The sequence below is a fragment of the Schistocerca americana genome, chromosome 10 (genome assembly GCF_021461395.2).
Source record: "Schistocerca americana isolate TAMUIC-IGC-003095 chromosome 10, iqSchAmer2.1, whole genome shotgun sequence".
In the NCBI taxonomy this organism is placed as follows: domain Eukaryota; kingdom Metazoa; phylum Arthropoda; class Insecta; order Orthoptera; family Acrididae; genus Schistocerca; species Schistocerca americana.
This window is the reverse complement of record NC_060128.1, coordinates 167,318,590-167,333,681: the sequence shown is the minus strand read 5'-3', so window position 1 is coordinate 167,333,681 and position 15,092 is coordinate 167,318,590. Positions and strand designations below refer to the sequence as shown.

Genomic DNA, 15,092 nt, shown 5'->3' with positions numbered 1-15,092 from the left:
ATTAAAGAGTTCTGAGAGATACAAAATAAAAACTTTGAAATAATCAGGATGGAAAGAAAGTACACCTTACTGTTCACACCTTCTATAAATGTGTAATATCATCTTCCTTTCTTAATGGTTTACATAAATGCTGCAATTTTACACTTGAAAACTGCATTGACAGTTCCTTTGCAAATCCTTGCCTGGTCTATCTTGTGTCATCTTTAATGTCATAGTGTTTTATTATCAATGACACCTAAAGCAAAAATGTAATTAAATTTATAATATTCTTGTTCATTCGCTGCACTGTCTTGCTGTGTGAATTACCAAGCATTTTGCTATTTCATACCCGACAGCAGCACTCATTGGTGGTGGGACAGCATTTCCAACCTGAAATACAAAAGTATATGCTTCAAAACCATGAGCACGCACCCATGCATCCAGACACACACACATTGGAACATTCATTAACTCCATACTTTCTTACCTGACGGTACTTATCTGCTATTGATCCACAGAAAATAAAACTATCAGGGAAGCCCTGCACTCTAGCAAATTCTCTAACACTCATTATTCTTGACTGTTTTGGATGAAGAACCCGGCCCTGAAAATTGATAATGTGCAATAGACCAGTATAATTGCATGATAGGACAATATTTGATCTATGTTGTGATGATGTCAGGTGCTGAACATGAAATATTGTTTTGAATCATACATGTGAAGCAACAACAGCTTAACCTACACAACACAAGAGATAAAGGCCGTGGTCCATGGAATTCTTCTATTCCTAACATTTCGCCCAATACTACGTTGGACATCTTCATAGGTATGGCTGGTCCTCCTGAGTCCTGCTGACTGACGAGTCAGGCATTGGTGAGCGGCCTAAATACCGAGGAAAGTGGGCGTGGTCTAGCTTGCACTTAGTAGCAGAGAGAAAACTAGTCAAGGATAAAATGTAACTATCGATAATAGTCCGTATAAACATGAAGATAATTTTAATAGAAAAGAAGAGGCCTTGAAATTAAGAGAGATATGGACAGTGGCATTACAGAATCAATAAGTGATTTTTATCTATGATGGACTATTATCGATAGTTACATTTTATCCTTGACTAGTTTTCTCTCTGCTACTAAGTGCAAGCTAGACCACGCCCACTTTCCTCGGTATTTAGGCCGCGCACCGATGCCAGACTCATCAGTTGGCAGGACTCAGCAGGACCAGCCATACATCTGAAGATGTCCAATGTAGTATTGGACGAAATGTTAGGAATAGAAGAAGTCCATGGACCACGGCCATATAACCCGGAAGAATTATCAACAACAGTACCATCCGGTCGTGAAAGCCTTCATTGTATGACAAGAGATACTTCAAAAGAGCTGGAGGTTCAGCCTGGAGTTGATATACAGGATGATACATATATAAAACAGAAAACAAATAATCCTCAGAAATTAAAAACAATTGTTTTACACATGTAGCCACTTCCTTGTTTAAACTGAGGTGATCAAAGTCAAGGGATAATGATATGCACATATACTGATGGATGTAGTATCATGTACACTAGGTATACAAGGGAAGTGCCTGGTGAAGCTATCATTTGTACTAAGGTGATTCATGTGAAATAGTTTCCAACATGATTATGGTCACACGACGGGAGTTAACACACTCTGAATGAGGAATGGTAGTTGTGAGGAATGGTAGTTGGAGCTAGTTGTAGGGGACATTCCATTATGGAAATCATTGGAGAACTCAGTACTCAGAGATCCACACAGTCAGGAGCGTGCCCAGAATGCTAAATTTCAGGCATTACTTCTAAGCACAGACAACACAATGGCCGATGATTATCACTTAATGACTGAGAGTAGCGAAATTTGTGTAGAGTTATCATATGACAGACAAGCAACATTGTGTGAAAATATAGAAAAGTCAGTGTGGGACATACAACAAATTATCCTGTAGGACAGTGTGGCAAAATTAGACATTATTGGGCTATAGCAGCAAACAGTGCAACATCACCTGTGGTGCCTCTCCTGGGCGCAGACCCTGTGAAAACCTGTATCCAAGCTGTCAACAAGGCACTGTGAAGCTGGTGTTCATAATGGTGTGGGCTGTGTTTATATGGAATGAACTGGGTTCTCTTGTCCAACTGAACCAATCATTGATACTTTAGCTACTTGGAAACCTTCTATTGCCATTTGTGGACTTCAGTGTTCCCAACCAATGATGGAATTTTTATGGATGACAATCCACCATGTCACTGGGCCACAATCATTGTGATTGGTTTGAAGAACATTCTGGACAATTCAAGCGAATGATTTGGCAACCCAGAGCACCTGACATGAATCCCATTTATGGGACATAATCAAGAGGTCAGTTTGTGCACAAAATCCCGCTCCGGCTACACTTTCACAATTATGGACAACTGTAGGGGCAAAATGGCTCAGAATTTCAGCATGGGACTTCCAACAACTTGTTCAGTCCATGCCACATAGAGTTTCTGCACTATGCCAGGTAAAAGGAGCCTTCACTTGGTATTAGGAGGTATCCCCAACTCCTTTCTCCTGTTATCATACATGGAGTTTTAGCATTGTAAGAGTAACTGTAAGTATGACTCAGTGGCTAGTGCCACATATGAGCCCAGAAGTCTCGGTTTTGGTTGCTGGCCAGTACTAGGATTTTAATCTGTCTCTTATCACTTCTTTCATCTCTGAAATGTTTGTTGATGTGAGAAATGCCAAGGTGAACCAGGGTTTAGAGTTCTCATTAAACTGTCATATCCCCCTATAATCGGCAGTTTAAAAGCTGGAGGAAGGCAACAGGACAATGCCTAGTAGAGGATGTTCAAAACAATTTTTGGCTAATGAAAGCTTTGTGTTAGAGTAAATGACATATAAAAGAGCCACCAATTTTACCAGGTGTAGAAGTATGAAACCAGAACTTTGTTGCAATAATTACACACCTGTTGTTCGAAACTGATAAACGATATTTTATTCAAAATAATCTCCATTGCTATTTATATTTCTCCCACCTCTCTGGTGAAGAGAAACGGCTTTCTGCATCACATTCAACTGTTCCACAAGTTCCTGTTGAATTAGAGTATCACCTCCATCCAATAAGGCCTGCAATTCATTGTCTTTGAACTTTTTCAGTTGTTTCCCATGCTCATCAATTCTTGCATCAAAATCACCTATTTTGAATTTTTTGAACCACTTGAAACATTGTGCTTTCCCAAGAGCATGTTCACCAAAAGCTTCAACAAGCATTTGATGCAATTCTGCGCCAGTTTCCTTCAAATGATAACATAAAATCAGTGCTGTCCGCAGATCATTGTTCATAGGCACAAAACTTGACATGTTTACAGGTTTGAAACATATACCAGTGTACAGAACTTGGGTTACTGAGTGTTGACATTCATCATCAGCCACTACAGGAAGCAAATGGCACTGCAGATGTGGTCTCATGGGCCCTACACTGACGGCTAGCACCATCTATAGGGAAATTATGGTTTCATACTTCTACACCTGGCATATTACACAAAAATTTGTTTCCCATCAATTTAAGGAAATATTGAGATTTTATTGATATTACTCCAATAACTTGATCCACCAAGAGTGAAAATAACAAGGGAAAGTACATTTTTACAGACTACTGGACGTGGGACTCAAGCTTGTACAAAATCTGACTGACAGGTAAGGAAGCACCCGCAAGACATGGTCAGATGTCACTGTAACTTCATACATGTTGACACCATCAGCTGTCATGTAGCTTATTAGAGCTGCATCTCTGACAGCTAGAGTGGCCACCACATTGCATTACTGCTGTTCATGTTTAGTGTTTTCACCAGCCCTTGTAGGGTATATAAGGGAGGTGGGGGAAGGCAGGAGCAATGTCAGATGTTGAGTGATCGCTGTGGATGACATGAAGAAGCACTCATATGGATGTTTCAGCACGGGCTGATCTCTGGTATCTCAGAACCACTTCTGCTATTGATCTGTAAATTATTTCATGCACTCCATAATACACACTGTTGCAACAATAAATCTTGAGTGAATTGGAAACCTCTAAAAGGGAGTACTAATTTTTTTTTTGACAGTGTATGCTATTAGCTGCCTCCAGCCACCAATCTTCATGAAGTGTTGATTCAGCATATGTTTCATGAATGACAAAAAAATTCCTGAATAGGACATTTCAAGGTTGTTTGCTTCTGTACCACAAACAATTAGGGAGTATATTTCTGCTCACAACCCTTTGACTGCTACGGGTGTGCTCTCTGCATCCCAAGCTGAGTGCAGCTCTGTTGTAGTGGGGCTGCTTACTAAATACTGATACCTGTGATGAGTGGTGATGTTCTGGCCACAATGAAATACTTTAAGAAAACTATTCACTGAAACAATTTGAGTTTTGTACATCTTACAGTCCAATATCTTTGCTCAATAGGACTCAATTCCTTTTCATTATTCCACATAGTTACTGCACTGCAGCAAGTTAAGTAAAACATGTACACTACTTTAAAGAGTTTGCAGATGTAAAAGTACAGTGCATTAACTTTGTGTATGGTTGATTTTATCTCATACACTTCAATGTATAAACCATAAATAAGATATCAAAATTTTACTTAAAAATGAGAGCAAAATGATATCTCAGTTCATTCTCAAATTATTGATTTTTATATGTGATGGACAATTGCATGCAGTGTGCCCAGTTCTGTCCATAAGTACTTGCTGGCTGCTATGAAATACTTACCATTCAATTTTAAGAAAATTATTTGCTGAAAACATCTGATTTTTGCCCATCTTTTAGTCTGATAGTTTCACTCAAAAAAGGACTGAATTTCTTTTGATTATACTCATACGTCATAGTTACTCTACTGCATCAAATGAAATATTATTTAAAATTGAGAGCAGAACAATATGTCATTTATCTTTCAAACTATTGGTTTTTATATTTGACGGATAGTCGATGCACCCATTTCTGTCCCTGTGAATTGGGAATCATGTGGTCATAACAACTATTATTTCATAAACAGTTCAAGATATCAAAACAAGGTCTTTTGCAAATTATAGCACACAAAGAGGCACATATGTTACATGATAGATAATCAAAACCTTTTTATTTGCCATGGTGTGAAGTAACTTGTCCACAGCCATGTGAAGTTAGTGGTACAGGACACATAAACATGTCAACAGTGCTTCAGGAAACCCCAGGGGCCATGCTTAAACAAGTCCTCATCATCTGGGGGACGACGGGGCATGACGAGTTAACTTGTTCATAAAGGTGGTTTTACATGAGTGACTTATTGATCAAAATCAACTACTTGAAGTGTGTGCACCTTTTGTACTTGTGTGCAAATCAGCAACCAACCATGATGCATGTGTGTCTGTGCTGAATGTGGAGTTCTACATTTCTGAATATGCTGCACCCTGCACTTGTGCAGAGACAGGGGATTTAGGAAGCGTCTGCTAACACTGGGAGTTACAACCTATTCTGGTCGAGTTCAGTCCTATTACAGAAATGGATTTTGTGTCTTCTCAAGCTTTACTGTGTTGTTTTTGTGGCACACTGAAAAGTTACACAATGTCCTGGTATTTTTTCCAATTAGTGTTCTCCTACGAGAGAGATAAAACATCTGAAAGCAAAAACTATTTACATTTTACAAGGAAAAAACTACATTATACATAAATAAGAAAATAAATAGCTAAACATGTTTTAATGAAAAGTATTTCAACAGTGAAAAAGTCAAAATTATTGGACAAGAAAAATAATTTTGTTGTTGTTTGACACTTAGCAAGAAAATGAGATACAAAGGATAAAGCAAAGATGTGTTATTTACTGCATTTTACATATTGTCTGATGTGTTGGCAAGCATATATTTTCTCAAGCAAATAAATGTACGTGTTCAAATGTTTGGATGATACTTCTTGCCGGCCGGTGTGGCTGTACGGTTCTAGGCGCTTCAGTCTGGAACCGCGTGACCGCTACGGACGCAGGTTCGAATCCTGCCTAGGGCATGGATGTGTGTGATGTCCTTAGGTTAGTTAGGTTTAAGTAGTTCTAAGTTCTAGGGGACTGATGACCACCGATGTTAAGTCCCATAGTGCTCAGAGCCATTTGAACCATTTTTTTGATACTTCTCCTACTCTTCAGTTCTCAGGAATGTGAAGAATTTACCACACGACCTCTGACATGAACTTCCACTATCAATTCTTCTTTGGTCATTAATAACCTCTATTGTCACAGCTCTTTCCCACATTTTGTTACTACGGTTGATATTTCTGTAAAAAGCATAATCCTTCATAACCTCACTTTCTCCATTCACATGCCAAACTCCACACCAGACAGCTTTTACTACACCGGCAATTTTGGTGCCAATGTGTGAAAGAAAATGACCACTCAACACAGATGAGACTCAGTAAGGGAATAAAATGCCAGAGGTATTGCAGTTGACACGTTTGTCTTGAGTAATCAACTGAGACCAAAAAAAAGATTGTATAAAAGGGGCTTAACAGTTAAATGGGTAAGGGTCATACCACATACTGATGTTGAGAACGATAAAAATGAGTTTGAGATAAAATACAAGGTTTAATCTTTCAATGGTTTTTTTCCCTAATAAACACCTCTGCAAAATTCAATAAATTTCCAGTTTTGTCTTAGTAACGATATTGGTGGAATCACATTCTGAGTACTTAGGAATCTGAAACTTCATATAACTTTTATCTCGTGACACCTTTGTCTTTTAGACAGCTACTATTTCTAGTACCCAGACTCAGACAATCTTCATTCCTTTAATATTTTCCTACTAAATTACATTTTTCATGAACAACACAGCTAGGTTCCTTGCGTACAAAATTGGAATAAGTCTCAAATTATTAAATACACCACTGGCTATTAAAATTGCTACACCACGAAGATGTGCTACAGATGCAAAATTTAACTGACAGGAAGAAGATGCTGTGATATGCAAATAGTTAGCTTTTCAGAGCATTCACACAAGGTTGGCGCTGGTGGCGACACCTACAACGTGCTGACATGAGGAAAGTTTCCAACAGATTTCTCATACACAAACAGCAGTTGACTGGCATTGCCCTTGTGAAACATTGTTGTGATGCCTCGTATAAGGAGGAGAAATGCATACCATCTTGTTTCCGACATTGATAAAGGTCGGATTGTAGCCTATTGCGCTTGCCGTTTATCATATCGCGACACTGTTGCCCGTGTTGGTCAAGATCCAATGACTGTTTGCAGAATATGGAATTGGTGGGTTCAGGAGGGTAATACAGAACACCGTGATGGATCCCTTGTATCACTAGCAGTCGAGATGACAGGCATCTTATCTGCATGGCTGTAACGCATCATGCAGCAGTGTCCTGATCCCTGAGTCAGCAGATGGGGACATTTGCAAGACAACAACCATCTGCACGAGCAGTTCGATGATGTTTGCAGCAGCACAGACTATCAGCTCGGAGACCATGGCTGCGGTTACCCTTGTCACTGCATCACAGACAGGAGCGCCTGCAATAGTGTACTCAATGACGAGCCTGGGTTCACGAATGGCAAAACGTCATTTTTTTTTTTTTTTTTTGATGAATCCAGGTCCTGTTTACAGCATCATGATGGTCGCATCCGTGTTTGGCGACATCGCGGTGAACGCACATTGGAAGCATGTATTCATCATCGACATACTGGCGTATCACCCGGCATGATGGTGTGGGGTGCCATTGGTTACACATCTCGGTCACCTCTTGTTCACATTGACGGCACTTTGAACAGTGGACGTTACATTTCAGACGTGTTACGACCCATGGCTCTACCCTTCATTTTATCCCTGCGAAACCTTACATTTCAGCAGGATAATGCACAACCACATATTGCAGGTCCTGTACGGGCCTTTCTGGATATAGAAAAATGTTCGACTGCTGCCCTGGCCAGCATATTTTCCAGATCTCTCACCAATTGAAAATGTCTGGTCAATGGAGGCCGAGTAAATGGCTTGTCACAATATGCTAGTCACTACTTTTGATGAACTGTGGTATCGAGCTGAAGCTGCATGGGCAGCTGTACCTGTACATGCCATCCAACCTCTGTTTGACTCAATGTCCAGGCGTATCAAGGTCGTTATTACGGCCAGAGGTGGTTGTTCTGGCTACTGATTTCTCAGGATGTATGTGCCCAAATTGCATGAAAATGTAATCACATGTCAGTTCTAGTATAATATATTTGTCCAATGGATACCTGTTTATCATCTGCATTTCTTCTTGGTGTAGCAATTTTAATGGCTAGTAGTGTATTTCACTTTTATACACATTACTTTTTACACATCTTCCCTCAGACAAACTTCCTCTCCTTTCCTATCAACACTTTAGCAGAGACTGAGAAAGGAGTATTGTGGGAGTAACGGATGTGCTGCAAGAATAATTTCCATTTGCATAGTTCATAAAAGCCGGTACTGTGGAGAAGGATCTAAATGGCACAGGTTGTGGATTAGCCATTGAATTGGAGCATGTTATGCTTAGCTGCATTTTCTGTCAGTGGGTGGTCAACCCTACTCTAGGTCACAGTTTGGCGGTGGCTATTCATTCAGGTTGACAACTAGTTGCACACAAAAAACACTGTGCAGAAATTTCAGCTGAACAGGTACACACTGTCTGTTCAAAAAGTTTTGGGATTGATTTTATTCTTGCTATATACACAAAATGAGTGCAGGAACTGTGGTGGCAGGTTCAACTAACAAAACTAACAACTGTAGACAACATAAGTGCATTCAACCAGTCAGTTGTGATCAGTCAGTGTTATGTACTGAACATGCAACCTTACTGTGTCAACAATGTTCTGTCACAAATCACAAAAGAGAAATGTCTGCACAAATTTGTCTCGTGTACCTTGACTGCTGAACAAAAACAGTGATATGTAGACACCTGCTATGACCTGATTGAAATACAAAATGCAGACAGTTATCTGGTGAAGTCACATTACTCTAACCACCACCTAATTTTGACATTACTGTGCAATAACCACTCATCAATGGCAGGTAGCAGCACTATCCTTTCAACAATTGTTACAGGGTATTTGCTTTCAAAAGTTTCATGCCGTACATGCCAGTGGCCACATGTCCGATGGAGCATAAAACATGATTCATCTGAAATGGTCACCTGTCACCATCCAGTGCACATCCAGTTGCAGTATTGACATGCAATTCCAACTTTCATCACCAACGAACAGTCATCATAGGTACATGAACAGGGCACCTGCTGTGGAGGCCTATATGCAGCTATGTTTGCTGAATGTTCTGTGAGGAGACAGTGTTGGTAGCCCCTCAGTTCATCTGGGCTGTCAATTGCTCAATAGTTACACACCTGATCACCTGTACACTTCTCCAGAGCCGTCGTTCATGCCTGTCATGTATGGCGCATCGTGCCTTGGTTTTCTCAGTGCCAGTTTTGGATGGTGGCCATTTTTCCATGCACAGTATACTTTAACCACAGTGATACACTAAGAGTTTACAAACTTAGTCATTTCCGAAATGCTCCCACCCTAGGCCCGAAAGTCAATTATTGTGCCTTTTGACGTCAGATAAATCATTCTGTTTCCACATTTTCCATGTCTGCTGATATGCTTTGTGTAGCCTCCACTGGTAGTGCTGTTACTTGCCATTGACGAGTGGTTATTGCACAGTAACATCAAACTTGGGCGATGGTTAGAGTAATGTGATTGGATCAGGTAATTGGCTGCATTTTGTATTTCATTCAGATCATGGCAGGTGTCTACATACCCCCGGCTTTATTCAGCAGTCAAGGTACTTTCTTTGTTTCTTTCTTGGGCCTTTGTCCCACTCCAACACGGGGTCAGCTCTGTTATGACGGATGTGGCAGTGCTAATTGCAGAGGGTGGCCAGATACCCTTCCTGCCACCACCCCGAACCCTCTGGGATGGAAGTAGTGTACCCCAGCTGTCTGCATCTAGTGTAAGTCATGAAATAGTGCGAACGTTTTTCATATGTATGTGAGTTATGTAACTGAGGCAGAACTTGGGGACCAGCCCAGTATTCACCTAGCAGGATGTGGAAAACCACCTAAAAACCACATCCAGGTGGGCCTGCATACCAGCCCTCGTCGTTAATCCACCGGGCAGATTTGATCTGAGACCGGTGCGCCTACCCGAGTCCAGGAAGCAGCGCATTAGCACTCTCGGCTACCCTGGCAGGTCCAGCAGTCAATGTACATGGGACAAATTTGTGCAGACATTTCTCTTTTGTGATTTGTGACAGAACATTGTTGACACAGTAAAGTCACATGTCTACTACTTGTGGCATTTCCTGCATGATCTTGTCATTCTGAAAGGCACAATGGATCAACAAAAGCATGCATCTATAACTGATGATCACGTCCATCCCTACATGCAGTTCATTTTTTTCTCAACACAATGGCAACTATCAGCAGGACAATGCAACATGTTAAACAGCACGCAGTGTATGTGCATGGTTTGAAGAGCATCTGGATGAGTTTACTGTACTCCTCTGGCCACCAAACTCAGCCGATTATAACTCAGTCAAGAAACTGTGTGACTACCTAGAGTGGGCCGTTTGCACTACAGATCCTCAACCGAGAAACCTATCACAGCTGGCCACAGCAGTGGAGTCAGCACGGCTCCGTATTGCTGTCGGTGCTTTCAGAACCTCACTGACTTTCTTACTGCTTGTCTCACAGTGGTCCACACTGCAAAATGTGGTTATTCAGGCATTTGAAAAGTGGTCACATTAATGTGACTAGACAGCACATTTTCTGGAAAAAAAATGATCACAGGTGACAAAACACAGTGTTACAAATACTAACAAAGAGATAGAGGGGCTGGTCAGTACTTACCTCAGCTCAGTACAGCCTATAGATACACAAAACAGAACAGAAAATTTTTATCCAAGATTTCAGAACTTGGTTCCCTTGTCACAGGAAGTGGATTCAATTACTGACAATCCAGGTTATGAAGCAACAGGGGAAAGGTAAACAGGGAGGGTAGCAAAGAAGGTGCATGGGTGCCAGAGGGAAGCCAAAGATATTCTACTGTAAGTACTGTGCCAGCTTCAAACCAAAGAGGTAAACAGGTATATAGTATAAAGATAAACACAACTATGTAGGATGAAAAGATGCATGAATCACTAAAGAGGAAAGGGAAAGAGGAGAAGACTGAAGAGTAAATGGGAGTGAGGTTGGTTAACGTAGGTTCAGTCCAGGGGGATGGCGGGATGTGTTGGTGTGCAAGTTCCCACCTCCGCAGTTCTGAGGGACGTGTTGGATGGGAGAAGCCAAATGGCACGTACAGTGTAGCATGATCCTAGGTCCCTAGAATTATGCTGGAGGGCATGCTCTGCTACTGGATATTGGATATCTCCTAGGCAGACAGTTTGTCTGTGCCCGTTCATGCGCTCAGCCAGTTTAGTTGTCATCATGCCAATGTAAAAAGCTGTGCATTGCAGGCATGTCAGCTAATAAATGATATGTGTTGTTTCACATGTGACCCTGGCTCGAATTGTGTATGTTTTACCGGTAGCGAGGCTGGAGTAGGTGGTTGTGGGGGGGGTGCATGGGGCAGGTTTTGCAGCGGGGTCGGTTACAGGGATAGGAACTGCTGGGTAGAGAAGGTGGTCTGGGAATATTGTAGGGTTTGACAAGGACTTTATGGAGGTTGGGGGGGGGGGCGACAAAACACCTCTCTGGGTGGTGTGGGGAGAATATTGTCAAGGAATGATCTTATTTCAGGACTTGACTTGAGAAAGTCATATGCCTGGCGGAGTAATTTTTTGATGTATTCGAGGTCAGGATAATATTGGGTGACAAGAGGGATGCTTCTGTGTGGTCTTGGGGGTAGGAACATTGTTGTTGGATGGAGAGGAATGTATTGCTTGGGAGATACATTTGTGGACAAGGTCTGCAGGATAGTTGTGAGAGAAGAAAGCACTGGTCAGGTTATTGGTGTAATTGTTGAGGGATTTGTCACTGGAGCAGATACGTTTGCCACGAATACCTAGGCTGTAGGGAAGGGAGTGTTAGATGTGAAATGGATGGCAGCTATCAAAGTGAAGGTACTGTTGTTTGTTTGTGGGTTTGATGTGGACAGAGGTGTGTATGTGAGCTTCAACAAGATGAAGGTCAACATCCAGAAAGGTGGCTTGGGTTTTGGAGAAGGACCAGGTGAAATTCAGATTCGAAAAGGAGTTGAGGTTATGGAGAAAATTAACGAGTGTTTCTTCACCATGAGTCCAGACCACAAAGGTATCATCTATAAACCTATACCAGGCCAGGGGAAGCAGCTGTTGGGTCTTCAGGAAAGCTCTTCCATGCGGCCCATGAAGAGGCTGGCATGCTATATACCTCTTTACTTCTGTATGCATCCTCTTTGGTTTGAAGCTGGCACAGTACTTATAGCAGAATATCTTTGGCTTCCCTCTGACACCCATGCCTCCATTTTTGCTACCCTCCCTGTTTACCTTTCCCCTGTTGCTTTGTAACCTAGGTTGTGAGTAACTGAATCCACTTTCCCTTCTTCCCCTTTTTTCCCTCTCTCCTCCTTGACAAAGGAACAAAGTTCCGAAAGCTAAGATAAAAATTTTCTGTTCTGTTTAGTGTATCTATAAGCTGTACTGAGCTGAGGTAAGTACTGGCCAGCTCCTCTATCTCTTTGTTAGTATTTGTTTCACATCTTTATATGAGATTTTCCATAATCATTTAAAAGATAGTGTTATCGGCATGAACCAGGCACGAAACAATATAGTGCAGAAATTCACATGAATGATTAATGCTCTGATGACATAACCAACATTCAAGCCAATCTGATGGGAGAACTGAACAAGATCACAAAGAAGGCCTTTTCTGACTGTTTCTCATGGTTGTATATACATTCTGTGCATTGTAGGGAAGTGTGGGCAGACAATGTAGAAGACATGAAGCATTAAAACCATCATCTCAACATTTCTTTACTATTTTATTAACCCAGTCTCATAACTTTTTCAATTGATGGGGTATGGCATTGTTCCTTTCAGAGGTGGCCTTGTCCCTTATGCAACACGATAGGCCTGTGATGCGAGAGGAATAGAATGAGCTGAGTAAGTGGGTCTTCCACAGCGATATCCTCGACTGATGTAGCAAGGGGTTGGGAGTAGAAGTGGCACAGGGATGGAATGGGTGGGCGTAGAATGCCACTTTAAAAGGGGTGGTGGTCAGAGTTGAAGGAGGTCACATGTTGGACAGAGGAGGGCCAGGTGAAGTGAATGGGCTCTGATGGCTGGGGAACTGCAGTCCTGGTACTGTGTGTTTAACCAGCCTAATGTAGCTGCACGTGCGTGTGTGTGTGTGTGTGTGTGTGTGTGTGTGTGTGTGTGTGTGTGCTCAAGCTCATCTGAAAGCTAGCAAAGTTTTCAGCCTTTCTTGTGTGTCTGACAGCTACTTAATCCCTCTGGAATTTGATGAGTTGTTATCTACATTCCTAAATTAGTTATATATCATTTTACAAACTGTTATTTTTATATAATTTTTCTTAGTACATTGCATTATTTCTTTGCATGTAACTGATAATGGTACATAAGCCGAAACTGCAATAGTACAATGAAAACAGTTACAGCTAAAAACTGAAAATGACATCACTTAAGAATTTATAGAGGCTGCAGATGCTTATTACAAGATGAAACAAACTTAAACAATGAAATCTATCTAAATAGATTGATAGGTGCAGCAGATGGATGACTAATTAGATCATCAGCCCTGTACATCTGATTCTGTACATTTATACCAGGCTTACATTAATTATTTTCTCCATGAAATGTCACATAATATCCCAAAGTATGGCATATGAACACATTATGCACACTTATTAAAAATTCTAGTATTATTTCAATGAATTCTGACTGGATTTCAATGCTTTTTATTTATGTACCAAAAGCTTAATGGGAACTTGAAAACTGTTGCAACTGACCATCTTGAGCTAACTTGACAGAGCAAAAATACCATCTATGTTGATTTTTATGGTTATGATAAATGAAAAAATATCAGTCACAGCACACAAACAAATAAACCAAATAAAATGTTTACTGAAGTTCAAAATGTGTGATACCTGTATTCCTGATGGATCTGGATTTGTTGTTATTGTGCTGAAGAAACCATTCCAGTTTACACGGCCAAACCTCCCTCGCCAGTTGTTGTGGTCATAGGCAGTGTGAACATAAGACCAAGGGATGAGTGTGTTATTCTGCTTGTATGCAGGATCACATTCCTTGCCTTCAGCACAAGGACAAACACCACGCATCTGTCCACTTCTTGGGTCATAGTTGGTATACATGCTGCAAGTAAAAGGAATATTTTGGACTAAAGCTTAATAAACTGCTTATAAATCAATTTTATTATTTTTATTTTTCATATGCGCACGCGCGTGCATGTGCGAGCGCGCCCGCACACACACACACACACACACACACACACACACACACACACAATGTCTCATTATATAAATCAAGTTGAACTTTCCACTGCACAGTACAATATCACAAATTCCCTATTTGCGAGGTACAGTAGCATTCAAAAAAATTATACAAAGTTTTTCACTCTTGCGTGTCATAAATCCTACAAGGTGTACAACTTTGCTTCTGCTGTTTTTCCCCAACATTTGACGCTTTAATGAAACAAATTGGTTACACATGTGATTTTACATCACTGGCCAGTACTTTCTCCCATCTTTCGGGCAGTATATGAATCCCATGTCAAAAAAATTGTTCATCTCTTGAAGGGATCCACAAATCGATCCAATTTGTAACTTCTTCATGAGATCGGAAGTGTAGGTCAGCCAGGCCATGCACCATTGACCTAAACAAGTGATAGTCAGAGGGAGCAATGTCTGTAGAATATGACGGGTTGGGTAGGACTTCCCATTTTAACATTTCCAAGTATGTTTTGTCCTCTTTTGCAATGTGGGGTCGAGTGTTGTCATGCTGCAAAATCACTTTATCTTGCCTCTCGCTGTATTGTGGCCATTTGGCTTTTAATGCTCTGCTCAAACGCATTAATTGCATTCGATAACAAGCACCAGTGATTGTTCCACTTCGTTTTAACACCTCATAGTACATGACGCCGAGCTGGTCC

At 41.0% G+C, this 15,092-nt stretch overlaps 1 protein-coding gene across 1 annotated transcript in view; it reads right to left on the bottom strand.

Moving 5' to 3' along the window:
* Nucleotides 1-240: 240 nt before the first annotated feature.
* LOC124552570 (DNA (cytosine-5)-methyltransferase 1-like) overlaps nucleotides 241-15,092 on the bottom strand; it is a 78,942-nt gene continuing 64,090 nt past the window's right edge. The window contains exons 10-12 of the mRNA XM_047126892.1: nucleotides 14,071-14,296; nucleotides 467-583; nucleotides 241-369 (exon numbers count right to left, since the gene is read on the bottom strand). Of these exons, the coding sequence (XP_046982848.1) occupies nucleotides 274-369; nucleotides 467-583; nucleotides 14,071-14,296 (439 nt within the window). The 3' untranslated portion in view covers nucleotides 241-273. The remainder of the gene's footprint in view (nucleotides 370-466; nucleotides 584-14,070; nucleotides 14,297-15,092) is intronic.